The sequence below is a fragment of the Diceros bicornis genome, chromosome 2, assembly GCF_020826845.1.
Source record: "Diceros bicornis minor isolate mBicDic1 chromosome 2, mDicBic1.mat.cur, whole genome shotgun sequence".
NCBI classification, from domain to species: Eukaryota; Metazoa; Chordata; class Mammalia; order Perissodactyla; family Rhinocerotidae; genus Diceros; species Diceros bicornis.
In genome coordinates, this window is record NC_080741.1 from 69,276,466 (window position 1) to 69,292,032 (window position 15,567).

At 39.6% G+C, this 15,567-nt stretch overlaps 1 protein-coding gene across 19 annotated transcripts in view; it reads right to left on the reverse strand.

Annotated features, from left to right (window-relative positions):
* Positions 1 to 422: 422 nt before the first annotated feature.
* The window catches only part of FOXP1 (forkhead box P1), a 575,925-nt gene continuing 560,780 nt past the window's right edge, over positions 423 to 15,567 (reverse strand). For all 19 annotated transcript variants that reach the window (XM_058562979.1, XM_058562935.1, XM_058562954.1 and 16 more), the window contains 3 exons: positions 15,368 to 15,437; positions 10,544 to 10,710; positions 423 to 5,130 (listed from right to left, as the gene is read on the reverse strand). In XM_058562979.1, coding sequence (XP_058418962.1) covers positions 4,986 to 5,130; positions 10,544 to 10,710; positions 15,368 to 15,437 — 382 coding nt within the window. In that variant the 3' untranslated portion in view covers positions 423 to 4,985. The remainder of the gene's footprint in view (positions 5,131 to 10,543; positions 10,711 to 15,367; positions 15,438 to 15,567) is intronic.

Consider the following 15,567-nt stretch of genomic DNA (forward strand, 5'->3'; position numbering starts at 1 on the left):
TTATTATAGACGGTGCATGTTTCTGACATTAGCATGTTATTTGGATGACTAATCTTGCAGATGTGAAATTTTAATGAATTATTCATGAAATTGCTTTCCTCTGAAATTTTAGTTTGCTCTTAATGCTAGTTATTAAACATTTTGTTTTTCCTCTATAAAATTTGATGAAGAAAAATAAGAGTGTACTTCCTCAAGAGAAAGGGCAGCCTCTCTTTTTTATTTTTCCACTTCTCTAAGTGGAGACTTTCACTTTGAAATCCTAAGGACAGGCGCTCCAGCCCTCTGTGACAATGAAAGCTTTTAGTTAAGATTGATTTTAACTCTGTCTTAAAAGCAGCTGGTGATCAACCTGAGGCAGATGCCTAACATACAGTATCAGCAGGTCAGAAGGGGAAAGAAACTTAGGCTGTGGCGACTTTGACTACCAGTGTGAACAACCAGCATTTTTATTGCATTTGAGAATGCTATCATGTCAGTAATTCGTACTGACTACACAACAATTTTTTTTATTGTCTGTATCCACAGACACGGAATGATGGAATTACAGTTGATGTCAAGGAATGAGTTTCTTTTATGCCTTATCAAAACAAAACAAAACAAAAAAAATTCTTGTTACTGGCAGCACATATCCACGAAGCACCATGCTCACAGTCCGGACTGTACCATCTTCATCAAGGCTTCTGGGTAGCAGAGATCGTGTGAACTACACGGGGCCCAAAAAACGCCTTTAGAATTAAAAGTCTCATTCTCAGGATAAAAAAGTGAAACCGACTCTCAAAAACATCCGAAGTATCAAGAGGGTAGATCATTAACCAAAAGGTACCAAAAAGATTCAAAAATCCTTATAAGCATGTTCTTCTTTGTACCCTTGGAGACAGAGCTCAGCTGGAATGTGGAAAGGAGAGAAAATATTTTTTACCTTTTTTTTTTCATGATAAAATAGCTAGTGATTTACACCATATTTGGGGTTAGGAATCCAAGGTGTTCTTGACCAGGTCTGACAGAACGCTGGGAATAACATTAGAGCTGTCCGAAGGCGGCAGAGCTGGCGGTCACTCTTCATGTACATAAGCCTTAAGATTTCATTTCACTGCTGGTTCAACGCAGGCAGCGTAACTCGTCTTTCAAGGACAGACTCTAGGGACAAGGAGGATGGATCCTCATTCCTGACAGTGCATTTGCCTGATACAAGGGACTATCTCCCCAATGTACGCTTCTCTTTGACCAAAAAAAAAAAAAAAAAAAAAAGTAACAAATTGTCTTTACATCTTGGCACCTTGAAAAGTTTTCTTTTTTTTTTTTTTATACAAAAAGTTCAATAGCTTTGACACTCTCCATTATAATCACTACTTCACTGATAAAACTTTGCAAGTGTGACCCTGGAATTTCATCATGCAAAATATTTACTGCAGCAGGAGAAAACATTTTTTAAAACAACATTTTTTTTTTTCTCTTTTCAAATGTATGAACTTGTTTAAGATAGCCAGGAAGGCTGTGGTAGGATAAACACAAGGGATAGGAATGTATCAAAAACAGATTAACACACACGCGCGCGCACACACACACAGAAAAACCTGTACAAAATGCTCTGATCAATGAGAACAGGAAAAAAAAACAAAAATCTGTCAACTATGTTACAATTTAAAAGCCAAAAAAAAAAAAAAAAGGGAGTTTCTCCCTCCCACATGTCAGGAAATGTCATCCAATATTCTTAAAGCAAGAATAACTAAATAAAATACATGTGCAGCATATTCTGCAATTCCATTACATACAGTAGTTTTTTTCCAAAGCTATTTTCTTTTTTAGTATCGTTAATATAAAGCAGTTGCACAAAAAGCAAAGGTGTTTTGACAAACAGGTGTATGCATTTATTCCTTTTTAGGAACAATATCTAAAAAAAGAACCGCCCTCCGCCCTCCCCCAAAAAAGACAAAGATTCACACAGACACATCGGGATATATGTACAACATAATAAGCCCCATCCTAAAGAAGCGACTGGAATACCCCCAAGGGATACATAATCAGAATTGTAAAAATCATAGTGAAGTTTGCTTGCTGTAAAGCCTGAGAAATTCTTTTTTTCAGTTGGTTCTTCTGCAAGGCTGTGATACCTGCAAAGATATGTAAAATCTAATTTTTCTTTTTTTCTTTTTGCTACAGTCTTTAGACTAAGCATGCAAGACATACGACTAAGTGCAACTGAGTGAAATGTTTTTTTTTTTTTTTAATTTTAATCATTCCCTAAAGGTTTGAACTGAGGTATGCGTACTAACAGTTTCTCATGCTGTTATCTTTACTCATGTCTAGCTACACATGCTGAGAATGAACTAATCTACCAGATTTTTATCCTCTTTTGAATACCAAACTAACCAGCAACCACTCAGTTTAGAAGCGCAGGGCCCCTTCCCATGACCCTGTCTGGCTACTGCCTGCACATCATGAAGCTGCCTGGAAAAGTGAAAAAAAGTCTTGAGTGACCACAGACTGCCCTTTATACGGAAAGCAGAGTGACGCTTCAACAGTAACTGCCAAAGACGTTTTTGTACCAAGCTTATGAGTGGACGGGAGTGTTACTTTTTTTTTTTAAATGAAAAATGCTCACCCAAGCCTAATCAGAAAAAAGGAAGGAAAGAGGAGAAAAATTTTAAAGCAAAAGAAAAAAATCGGAGGATCTATGCCAAGATAAACCGAAATGAACGCGGCGATCATAGCACAGTCCTTAAACAAAAGTGGCATACAATCTTTCTTTAAAAGAAATGTCTTCTACAAATACTATTATGTGGTCTCGTTCAATTGTGGAAGCTTTTCTGTTCTCTCTGAATTTTACCATAACTGTCTCCTTTATTGGACACTCCCTAATCTTCAGTGGCATACACTCATTTTTCTCTTTGAGATGTGATTCCCTTCCTTCTTTTACTCCTTTAATACTGTGTCCTACTTTTATCTTCAGTAGCCCCATAATTTCTCTTTACAAGAATGAGTTTTGGTCTCTGTAGAGGTACAGAAGAAAAAAAAAACTAAAAAACAGTAACAACTTTGGTTCCATTATCTACTTGGTCTTCTAAATGTACTCTAGGATGAAGGAGCAGTTCTCAGGTTAGCAATAGCCTCTATCTCATCAATTGCCTCTAAATTCTTTTGCCTCCTTTGATCAACAATAAGAGGATATTTGGCTTCATCAGATAAAGCGTAAAACAGAGAACATAATTTAGCTTTGTGTAATATCTTTGGTAATTTTAGAAAAAAAGGTACAAAGAATATAAATTAAGCTCCAAAAGGCTATCAAACTAAAACAACCAAAAGCTACAGTCCTAGATAAATAAATGAGTGACAGGAAAGTGGGTGCAGAGAGGAAGTGTCCGGGGTTCTAAGGACTGAGGTTGTACTGACCGATGACCTCGGTGTTTGACCATGGTGTTACGCATGCCGTGTTGATTCCCCAAAAGACCCAGGGCTGAGATTCGCCCCCTAGGTCTCCTTGATGTCTTCTGTTAGTTCTTGATTCTGGGTTTTGGTGGGATAATATTGCAAAACAAACAGAACTGCAGTACCAAATTTGCACATTTGAAATTACACTTTAGCATTTGCTGAACTCGGTCCTCATTACTCCCACAACAAGTTCAATCTGAAATCTAATTTGCAATCAAACAGATTAATGCCACCAAGCAGGTCCGAGCTGATGTTTAAATTCAGCGCCACCACCACTTTCAGCCAAGTTGCTCAGGGAAGCCGGCTTTTGGACCAGTTTGCAAACAAACAAAGCAACCCATGGTGGTTTTCACACCAGAGAGCCTGGGGCCCATCACAACTTGGTTATACCAGGGAGAGCCTTGCAGAGTCACGCTGTCAGTCTAGCTATTACCAGGTTTTTTTTGGCGGGGGGTGCTGCCTATGTTTCTTTGTGCTGGTAGAATGCTGTGGCATTCATTAAGAATGATAGTAGCTGCAAAACAAAACAAAAAAAAAAGGAAAATCGGAAACAAATCCCTTCACACCTCCAATACTGCTTCGTGGAATGAATCTGCATTGTTTCTAGAGTGTCTCCATTTTTTTTTCTGTCATTCATTCTCTTTCTGGCAGGACTTCACGTCTGTGTGAGAGGACCTTCATGTGTAGAGTGCAGCATTTGGGACCTTTTCGAAAAAGACCAAAACGGAATGTTTTCTGACTTTAGAGAAAACGTGGTGATGTCTGAAGGAAAATGGAATGAGTGACAGAAAACTACAAACGAGAAATGACATTCAGCTTTGTATAATAAAAACACCTATTAACATTCATCACAAGGTACAGAAAACTTGAAGCCTCCAAGAGGCCGTGGGCCCAAATGGAGGCCTGAGGTCAGAACTTAAAATGGTATAGTAGAAGCCAAAAAAAAAAAAAAAAAAAAAAAAAAAGCAATACATTAAAAAGTTTGGGATAATTATTTTTTAACCCCTCCCCCCAATACACACACAAAGGCCTTCCCAATCCCAACTGGAAGCAAAAAAAAAAAAAAAAAAAATGGAGTAAAGGCAGTGATAATCAACATGCAGTACTGTGCAAATAGGTCGTCCATTGGAATCCTTAAATTCTGGGCAGAGGCTTGGTCTGCAGCTTAGGTGCACATGCTCAGTTGGGTGTCCTCAGTGTCCAACGTTGGCAGGACTGCAGTTCAAAGTCTGCTGCTAAAAGTGAATCAGTTTAGCAAATTTACAACACTGATGTTGACTGTTAAGAGAGGAAAATCCCAAGTACCAAACAAGTCCATCCAATGCACAGAGTACAAATTCCTTTTTTCAACAAAAAGTAGAAAAATCAAAAATACTCCCAAATGGGGTTCTTGATGGCACTAAGAGTTAACACATTTCAGAGTTGTCAAAATGTAGTGAAAATCCTCCAGACTGTACAACAAATGGAGAACAATTTCACTGCTAACTTTTGACGTGTTTTGTTTTGTTTTGTTTTGTTTCCCAATCTTCCTTCTTGGGGTCGGCCCGCCCAGACGTTCACTCCATGTCCTCGTTTACTGGTTCGTCTTCATAATCTCTGTCATGGTCAAAATCCGGACTGTGGTTGGCTGTTGTCACTAAGGATAGAGGCCCTTCAGCTTCCTCTGGATCGAGGGGCTCTTCTTTGACGTGTACAGGATGCCTGGAAAAACAAGAAAAGGTTCATCGAGGGAAATTCCCAACCCAATGCCGGTTGGGTGTTTTGGGCAACTCAAAAGCCACACTTCAGGACTCCAACGTCCAACACGGTAGCCACTAGCATGTGGCTGTTTAAAATTAATAAACACTTAATACAATTTAAAATTGAGTTGCTCAGTTGCAGTGGCTATATTTCAAGTGCTCAAGAGCCACATGTGGCTGCCATATTGGACAGCACCGAGATAGAAATTTCCATCATTCAAAAGGTTGTTTTGGACAGTGGTGGTCTAGAATGACTAATCTCTGGACAGAAGCGGGACTCTCCTCCCCAGCGGTGTTTCTCACACTTTAATGTGTACTCAAATCCCCTTGGGATCGGGCCCGAGACTCTGCATCTCTAACAAGCTCCCCGGTGATACCGCTGGTCCAAGGACCACACTTTGAGTACCAGATAACAGGCCCCGGAGTGGCTTCCAGTGTGGATGAATGCAAATCTTCAAATAATTATGTGAAATAAGAATCTGTAGTACAACGGTGGTTTGTGGGGACCAGCGAGTGCAGGAGGCTGGGCTAATCAGGGCTCGCTGTGTGTTATGCTTTGCTAGTTAACATGCAGAACCTGTGAAAGAACTCTCCAGAGACCGACCCCAAGCGAGGTTCTATCATTAATCAACTTCAAGCAAACACAGCAAAGAGACACCATGATACATGCTTGAAACTCCAAATTAATGCATATTTTTACAATCTGTCAATAAGGCAAGAAAAGCCCTGCCAGGAAACACAAACGGAGAGGAAAAGGCTCGCTCAACACAACAATATGATAAGAAAGCAGAGCCCCAATCAGAATAATAACACTGTCAGCTGTAAACAAGGCAAAACACGAGGCCCGGCTGGTAGCGGCCACCAGGACGTGCGCGGCTGCGATGAGATCTGCCAACTCGCTCATTATGGACCAGCGAGTGGTTCACCCGAAGGGGACTTCGGGGGATCACACGAAAGCACTCTGATAACAATTGAGAAATGTTGTTCGTAAATCATATTTACAACCGAGCCTTTGCAAATACAAATTACTTTCCGGTGCAGGGCTTTTGATATGTAAAAGAACCATTCAAGTTAAAAGGGTCCCATCGCTGGGACAGGCTGCAGAAGGGAGGATTTTTTTAATTGACATTATCAAGTATTAGTAATAAGAGGTGGTGCTGGGGACGGGCTGGCTTCCTAAATAATTGATGTTGTATGCAAACCCCAAAGGCCACTTGAACTATTTAAAAACAAACAGGAGTGCTTTGGACTGCCCTTGACGACGTGAACCTTCAGAAAACCAACTGACTCTAAAATTAGCACAGCCTAGAAAGTGTGTGGGGGTAGATGTCGAGATAAATAGCTTTTAAAAAATCGTGCCCATATTCTTAAAAACTATTTGCAAAATTAAATATACCGAAGTTGTAGCATAGTACAAGTGTGCCCCAGCTAGTTTTAGTTTTTCAGTGGTCCTACTTATCTGTGTTTCTAAGGTACCCAGGACTGGCTATGTATTTGGTGGAGCCCGGTGCAAAGTGAAAACGCCGTTCAAAAATTAGTAAGAATTTTGAGACGGAAACGGCAGAGCGTTAAAACTTCTAAGCATGGGATCCTGTGCTGATTGTATATATCATGTGCCTGTGAGTCAGTCCTGGTAGGATCCTCTATACTCTTTGGGGAAGAATTAGGTGTATTGATTATTATTCCTTAAAAAAAAAAAAATCACCCATAAACCCTAATTAAGGTAAGTTTTCTGTTTTTGCCTATCCTCTCCCATTTGGGGTCATATTTTTACATGTTGTAACCAGAGCAGGAAAATGACCGTTTATTTAGCTAGCTTTACGGTCATAATTTTTATGGCTATAGGAGGTTCCATTGTGTTGACATGTTAGTTCCTTAATACTGGGCATTTTGTGATTGTCTTTTTCTCCCTCGCCCCTTCTTTTGCTCTTTGTATAATAGAGAGACCACTTTTATCCATTAATCTTTCTACTTCTGTTGATTTACCTCCTTAGGATAAATTTCTAAGAAAGAAATTCTTAGAGCAAAGGCCAAAACATCTTTATGGTTCTTAGGATTTATTGCGATATTAATTTAGACTCAACCTCATCAGCACCAAGCATCACTATTTAAAAATATTTTGTATAAGGTAAGTCAGGTTACCTTAAATTGTTTCTTGGGTTAGTGACAATGGTGAACATTTCTTCATGTCTCAGTTTCATATTTTCATGATCGAGAACTATTACTTCATAAATTACCCCCTCTTTTCCACTGATCACATGGTTCTAGTAATGTAATTGGATAGGAATGTGTCTGTTTTATGTAGCCACGTACTGAAGTTCAAACGTAGTTTCCCTGATCAACATTTTCCTCCTTTAATTTTTTTAAACTATCAGATTTATTAATCTTTTCAGGTTTATAAACCTGAATTTGATGACATGAGATGATGTAAGGCTATGGCTGGGAGGGGGGACTTAGAAGGAATTGAACAGTCTTAATGAAGTCTTGCTTCATAATTTTAGACTTTGACAAATGTTTTGCTGGGGGGGGGGGAAAGGCGGATACATGTAAGCCCCCCACAAAACACAATTCACATTAGAAAATATTTTGTTTTCCCCTGAAATTTAGAGCCAAACTTCAGTAAGATTATTTGCCATCCCAAAACGCTGATTAGGACCCTACTGTCCATGCCCGCTCATTCCCAGTGCCTAATGCACAGCGGGTCCCCAACAAACGTTGACTGGCGGGATCTACTGTGTGACAACCTGACAACACAACCAGGTTAGATATTAAGGCTTCTTAAAACTCCAGAGAAATGAAATTCAGCTTCACCACATTTCCTGACACCAGCAGAGCCCCCTGAGTGTGGCAAATGCAGTAGTAACAGGCATGCAGTGCTTCAGAGAATAAAAGAGAATGGATTTCCATGCAAGATCCATTTCAGGTAAGACGCATACTATTTAAGATACTATGCTTCACAGACACCCATGTGTCTCTGAGAAATTGGAGATGCGCGAGGCAGCCTCTTCTCCCGCAGATCCCCCCATTCCGCCCCACCTCTCTCTCCGACTCCTACTTCCGAAAGGGCTACCAATGAATAACTGTACAAAACCACACATTTCCCTTCTTACATCTGAGTAACTCCTTTGTTTAGCCACTCTGGGAACACAAGAGTTTTTAACTAAAGCTGATTGGTGTGTAAAGGCATTGTGTTCCGAGGGTGTGTGCACAGCGTGGAGTATTTTGCTTTGCAGCTCCTTTAGCTTCTATCAGGATAAAAGTACAATGCCCCAAAGCCATAATTATGTGACTACTTTCCAGTGTTTCAAAAGAGAAACAAAATGTAGTGGTATCTGAGTGTCACAGAAAGGGTGGGAATGAAGAGTTCTGTTTCCACACTAGATATTAGCTGGGCTGCCGCACTAACAAGGTCCTTTAAGCCTTGCTGTGAGGTTTACGGCTTCATTTATTCCGATAGACTAGAAGAGTTAAGAAATAGTTTGCATCATAGCAGGGTCATGCATATTGGACAGGAATGAAAACTAAGTCATTATAGAATTCACTTAATGGAAATACAGGGTTGAAAAGAATAAGGGTCTATGACACTGAGAGCAAGCACAGGGAATCTGCTATTGACATATAATTATGTTTAGCAAACAGTGCAAACCTGTGAGATTTGAGCAACAAACAGTATGCATTTGGATGTCTTTCCGCAGGTTTTTTTTTAAAAAAGCAGTTGAAACTTTTAAAAATTATGCTGACTGCTGTAAAACATGGTTTCTGGTAATACTGGGGTTAATTCGAAGTTGTTAAATTAACTTCATAGTGACTTTATCCTGTACAGCAAAATTAGCATCACTCTAAACTGCTGCCTGAGGTTTTTATCCCAATATCTTTCTTTTTTCTTTCTTTTTTTAGTGATCCTTTGTTCAAAATAATTAATAGGAATATATATATCAACTAAACCTTGTAGTTCGTACAGATTATGAGAAATGGTATCTCTTCCATTCAGTAACTTCAGATGGTTTTGAGCTAATGAGTATTTCTTGCAGTAGCTTATATACCAATTTACATTTGCTCTGAACTTCCTTAATATCTGAGTAAGCACTGCTGTCATGACAATGATTTAAAGATGAATACAAGTGTGATAACAATAAAGTCAGAAACACCAGGTTGCTTTAGAAAGGATGATATATGGCAGTATCAGTGTGAAAGATAAACACATTCTTAAAATGTGGAGTCAATGCTCAGAGACTGTTGGTATAAATTAAAAATGACTATTTCTATCTTTAAAGATCCTTTTCAAAGCACTTTGGGCATGAAATTCAAATGCTAAATAATCAAATTTCAGATTCCCCCGAACCCACCAACTACCCTGGCAGACAGCATTTTTTTCCTTTGTCATTAGATGCCAATTCATTCTGTTCCTAATTGCTACAGGTCATATTTTCCATTCCTATCACTCACATCATCTTAAAATAAGATGTTGGTCAGTAATTCAGAAAGACCGTGTGGACAAGTGGCCTGTTCCAGGAGCTGACAGTACTGCAAACATTGAATTGGTTTATTCCTTTAAAGTGGGCAACAGTCTGTCATTCTACAGCATCCCCAGCAAATCCAATCATTGGGGATAACGTGGTTTCCTTTCTCTGTTTTAAACTTTTCCTGGGAGAGAGGGAGTTGTTATAGTCACCCTATTCCCTCCCCTCACCCACCCACAGGGGCATCACAGCCTTTCCTAAGGTTAGCCGGCTGCTAGTGCCATTCACATTCAGCATGGACAACCATCGCCCATCAGTTCATTCAGTTATATGTGTGCTCATTATACTGCCGTCTGCTGCTATAATGCTCCTATTAATTTTCCTTTTGATATTTTAAGAGGAATCTATAAATCACGCCGCCTTTCATTTGCACCATCGTTAATGCTTGATAATAACGCTTCGGCGTGGTGTGCGTGGTTCAGCTTATCACACAACCAAGTAAACAAGCACCCTTTTCCTCCCTGCTAGGTTCAGCGTGTCTGCAAGTTGAACAAACCACCAACTTTTCACGGAGACGCATACTAATTTTAGGAGGAAAAGGTAATGTGGCTTAAATAATGGCTTGAGATGCCAAGCAGAGGGAAAAAAGCAAACATGTCACCCATTTTATTGCTGTGTGCACTTGTAGGACTGCATGAAGCCAATTGCTTTTATGGGAAAGTTAGTAAATGGTCCTTTTATGTGCTAACCGAGCTAAACATTTCCAGAAGCACAGACTTCTACCTGAGTTCTAGGAAATCAGAAATTACAGAAAAGGTGTAAAAAAAAAAAAGTGGCCAGAGAAGGGCTTGTGTGCACATAAAACAGGGAGACCAGGATCTGAAAGCATAGACTTTCTGGGCAGACGGTACTCACACAGCTTGCATAGGGGATCTGCCTGGACTGCTGTCGCTCTCGTTGCTGTTGGTATGCTCCATTGCCCCGTTCAGCTCTTCCCGTATCGCGCTGGCTAAGTTGCCCAGAGTGGGATTTCCCATGGAAGCGGTAGTGTATAGAGGTATACTATTCTCAGCCATCGAAGCCTGCCATCAACCAAAAGAGAATTTATGAAGACATAGGGTACGCACAGACAGGGAAGCTATTAATTATGGGTGTATTCAATAATCTTCAGTTCAAGTTCATTGTAGCATGGTTGACAAATACAAGTTTCTAATGGGGGTACAAGGATTTTGCTTTAAAACTTAGACTCATGACACACGTCCCAAGCTTGGTTTTAAAGAGCTAGCTGGGGGGACCAAAGCACCCATCAGGAGGGAGGACTCAATTCAGCCCTGCTGGGTAGGGTCACATGGTTTAGACAATGCTCTCTAATATGAGGTTTATATCTGATGCCTTTTTTCAAGAGCAACTGAATATTTTCAGATCACAGGGATATATAATGGAATTTTCATTTCTTTATCCACTTTGATGACTCCAGTATTGGATATTAAAGATTTGATCAGATTATTCTGGCCGCACAGCTCAAACTTATGAGAACTTCCATAAACATTTACCTCTTAGATCCTATAGAAAAAGAAGAGATTATAGAATTGGAATCAATTTTTATCTCCCTCCATCATTTCCATTTTAATGATTTTTGAATCTGTTTAGTGTACGTCGAGATAACTGGTTGAGAGTAACACCATGCAATCTTTCAGACTCAGACCAATCACCTGGAATTTTAGGACTAAAGAAAAAAATCGTATTTCTTTGGGGTACTTCTTTGGGGTACTTCAGTACACCCATATTGAAGGTGACAAAGTCATTCCAAATGAGTGTCAGCAAAAAAGTGTGGAAATGAAAAAAAAAAAACCCTAAACTCTAGTGGGATACTGTTCACTTCCTATCCTACTGCATCTGAATAAAATGACCACCCAGTCTGAAATACAGACAATAGTCAAATATATCACTCAACTAAAGGATCCACGTTGTTTCGTTTGGGTAGTGATTATGACCCAGTGACTTTTCATTTTATTAAAGAGGACAGATTTTCAAAAACTGGCAGCTGTAATCAGACTAAGATTTATCAACACTGTCCTCTTGCAGACTACACTATGCCTGGTTTTCCATTCTAATGAGGAAAAAGTACAATCACAAGACAATCTGGCATGGTGACTTCAATTGGCCAGCGATACAGGAGTCCAAACTATTCTAGAAATCCTGGCTCTAGAGAGAAAGTAAGAGCCAAAAAATGAAGAAAGAGAGCCTGCAAAGCTGGGCTATGGGGAATCTGCTTATTATGACAATCATGGTCTCATTCACTGTACAAACCCCAAAGCCAGAAATGCCTCCTAGAGACAAGCCCCGTGTCAGAAGACCCATACACACCTAACACAGCATTGGCTAAGGGACTATTTTCAAGGCTGGGCCCTCTGTAAGCCCACAGCTTTTCCCTCCCTCCATTTCTGAATTTATATAACTGCCTTCTTTTAAAGAGTGGAAAAAAAAAATCTTGTTTTTATTTCCAAATGTGGTGAACTCATTTTGATGAACAGCATTCCTCACTCTCCTACAGTTTGTCAAATAATTTGCATCAAGTACTTTTTTCAACAGATCTCTTGTAATTGCAATAAAGCATTTTTCCTTTTTTTTGGCAGAGCAAAAAGCAAGAACGGTTGCCAGAATTTTTTTTTGCAAACTACAGCTGGACAAGCATCTTAACTGCCTTTATTTGAGACAACACCGTGGTCATGCCTCTCTCAGCCATGGAACTATCATCTGAGTCTCTTTTCTGGAGATACCACAAGATCAGCTCTCACAACATTATTTCACTACTACACAGTCAGAACGTGGCAAAAGCGGCGCCCTCTCCAGCTTGACATTTAAGCAGCTTCTCAAGTCAAAAATTGAGAAGTAAAGACAAAATTGAAATGTTTCTAAGAAAGTGTTCTTTGGGGTGAGGTGGTCACCCAATGGACAGGACAACCTTCTCGGGATCATTTGTTCTCCTTGGCTCTCAAAGTGTTCTAGGTAAAGGCCATTTCTGATTGGGACCGAATCATAAAACATGGGCTGAGGCCCAAGAGCCACGGTGGTGGTGAAAGGTATCCAAAGGGAAGCACTTACATTGATCCCTCAGTTCTCAGACAAGAAACACTAAGTGAAGAAAACCAGCCTTGTCTCTTTAAAGAATGATCAAGTGGGCTGCAAAGAGAACCTGGTGCCTGATATACAATAGAGCCTCCCGAACATTCTTTGTTGAGTGAGTGATCAAAACCACCCACCCAAGGTTAGAAAAATTTTCACCAACTGCTTCTGCCTAACAAAGTGGTTCTTTTATGTCGTTGATGTCCATTTAGGAGCAGGTGGGTTACAACTTTTATAACGGACTTAATTACATAAATGGTCCTGTGCACAGTATGTGGTTTCATATCAAACTGGTACCTCTGCCAAAAAAACCAAGGTGCTTAAGTAACGGTGCAGAAGTCCATAAGTACCATCGCTTCTGGAACATTAACCACTCTGAGATCCTTGGGGGAAAGGCAGTCTATAAATATGAAGCTTTACGGTTACCCTTAGTTACTTCACTTTTTCAGAGCATAATGCAATCTGTCCCAAGTCCAACGTTTTATTTCTGTAGTGGATTCTGCTGTCCTATTTTATATATTGTATATCATGCATTATGTTGCTCTAGTAATCTTTTTAAGATGTTGTTCCACTATTATTTTTACTTGTCTTGAAAAATGGAAATGGGCAATAATGGAAAGGAGGGCCTGCTGGTAGAATCTTTATTTAATTTGCACAGCAGAAAGTCATCTTATGAGACTGTCTACTGACCATGGATCCAAACTCATAGAGGAGAGAGAAAAGATCCACTCCTCAAATCATGAATTTATATCAATTTATTCAACCTCCCTTCATTGTGGCTATGAAGTGTTCTTAGAAAACTGCAGGATAGTTTTGGGCTATCACTGAATATAAGAAAGGGTACCGAGGATGCCAAAAACAAATGTTTTAAAGATGAAACATGAACAGTTCTGTAATGATAAAGCATACTAATCGAAATTAGTCACACAGTTAGGAGAACCCAGAGGATGGAGGATCACTGGCTTTTTTTTTTGCCTTTCCACCTCATGAATGTAAAATGTGCTTATAATCTTAATACCGTTCCAGATAGAGCAGCCTGTAAATTCACACTTCACGAGACTCCAGGGAAAATAAGTTACTAATGAATAGTATTTACAGTGGTGGCATCTAAGCGTGCTTTCATTTGCTTTTCTAAAGTTACTGTGTAAACTGCAAGTAATTAAAAGAAACGCAGAAAGTAGTTCCTCCTATTAAATTTGGTTCAGGCTAAAAATAAATAAATATAATTACTGAAAAGCTAAGTCTAGGGAATTTGCCTCTGAACTCAAACTGTATAAAAGGCATATCATCCATTCTTGGGAGCCTCAAGCCTCTGCTGAGCGAGCTGGGAAAATAATTCTGTAGGGTGCAGAGTAGGAATATTCGTTTAATGAATATCAAGAACCAGGGCTCCTGTCATCATCTCCTCTTCACCCCACCCTGTTCTTGCAATGTCAAGAATCTCAACCATTTTTTCATTATTAATTTAGACTTTTTCTTTCCTATTTGCGCCCTCCCCTCAAGCAATTTTAATATCTGCTTATGTATTATGGACCTTTGGAGGGCCACAAGGCACTGTAACATCTAAGTACCAATTTTGGGGTGATACAGCCACCAAGAATGCATGCTGTAAAGGTCTGCAGTGGAATTGGATTACCAATGTCACCTCTGTCTATAGACTAAATCATTTAAAAGTTATCAAGATTCCCTTGGCCTTTTTTCTAGAACAATCCAGGCAGGGTCAAAACCAAACAGGACCACTGACCAAAAGGACACGGCCTACCTATGAACTCATGAGAGGGGCTTGGGCACTAGACCCAGGTATTTTAATGAAGTGGTACTGCATCTTCTTGTGGACTCATTATGACATGACTTTACTGTTTGTTTGGTAACTGAGAAATGTGATAAATAAAAGGCTCACTAGATGCCAGGGCTGCCCTGGGAACTCATATTTAGGTGGTAATCTCACTCCTGCTCATCCTGCTCAATACTGGTGTCTTCATCCCCCAGTAACGTTGGTTATGTAACAAGAGCTTGGTTTGCCAGCAGGAAACAAACATTCTGTGCACTTATTATGTAATCTTGAGCAATCCACTGGAAACCTAGAGTTTTCTTAAACACCTCTATCATTTAAACAAAACAGTTTACTCTTACAAAGTGAACCAAACCCGCATCGCCCCCTGACAAAAGTAAAGATGCTAAAACAGACTTTAAAAGAAGAAGAAGAAATAAAAAGCTCTGCTTTCTCTTTAAACCCGTGAACAATAGAAGGTCATGTGATACAGTGGCCTATCATCCAGCACATTAATAGCTGTGCTAGAGTAATTACACTTGTGGTATTTTTGCCTCAAGTGAAATTCTGAAATAAGAGGATGGAAATTATGATACTGCTGATAAATATTAATAAGTGAACTTTTAATTTTTTTGCCACAATATTCAAAATGCTAAGCATCCTGCTAATGCTGAAGCAGCCCGATGTGTTTGCCTCCAGGGAGTACGATGCTTTGTGCACTTAAGAAAAAAGTTTAACGGAATTAAAATTTAATATCTAATTAGAGTGAGGCTAATATATTTTGAAATGAGTGGGGGAGACATGTGCCCCTGCTGCATATTGGGGACGGCCATTAATCTTACCTGTAAAGCTGCATTGAGAGGTGTGCAGTAGGCGTGGCTGCTCTGCATGTTTTTAATAAGGGAAGGATTACTGCATAAGAAAAAGATAAAAACTCCAAGTTAAACACAATCAACCCCTGAGTTCCTAGCTAAGCTTTGTTTTAAGCTTGCTGGTATCCTTCCAAATCAGAAATTCCCCCCAGTAACAAAACCAAAGAAAA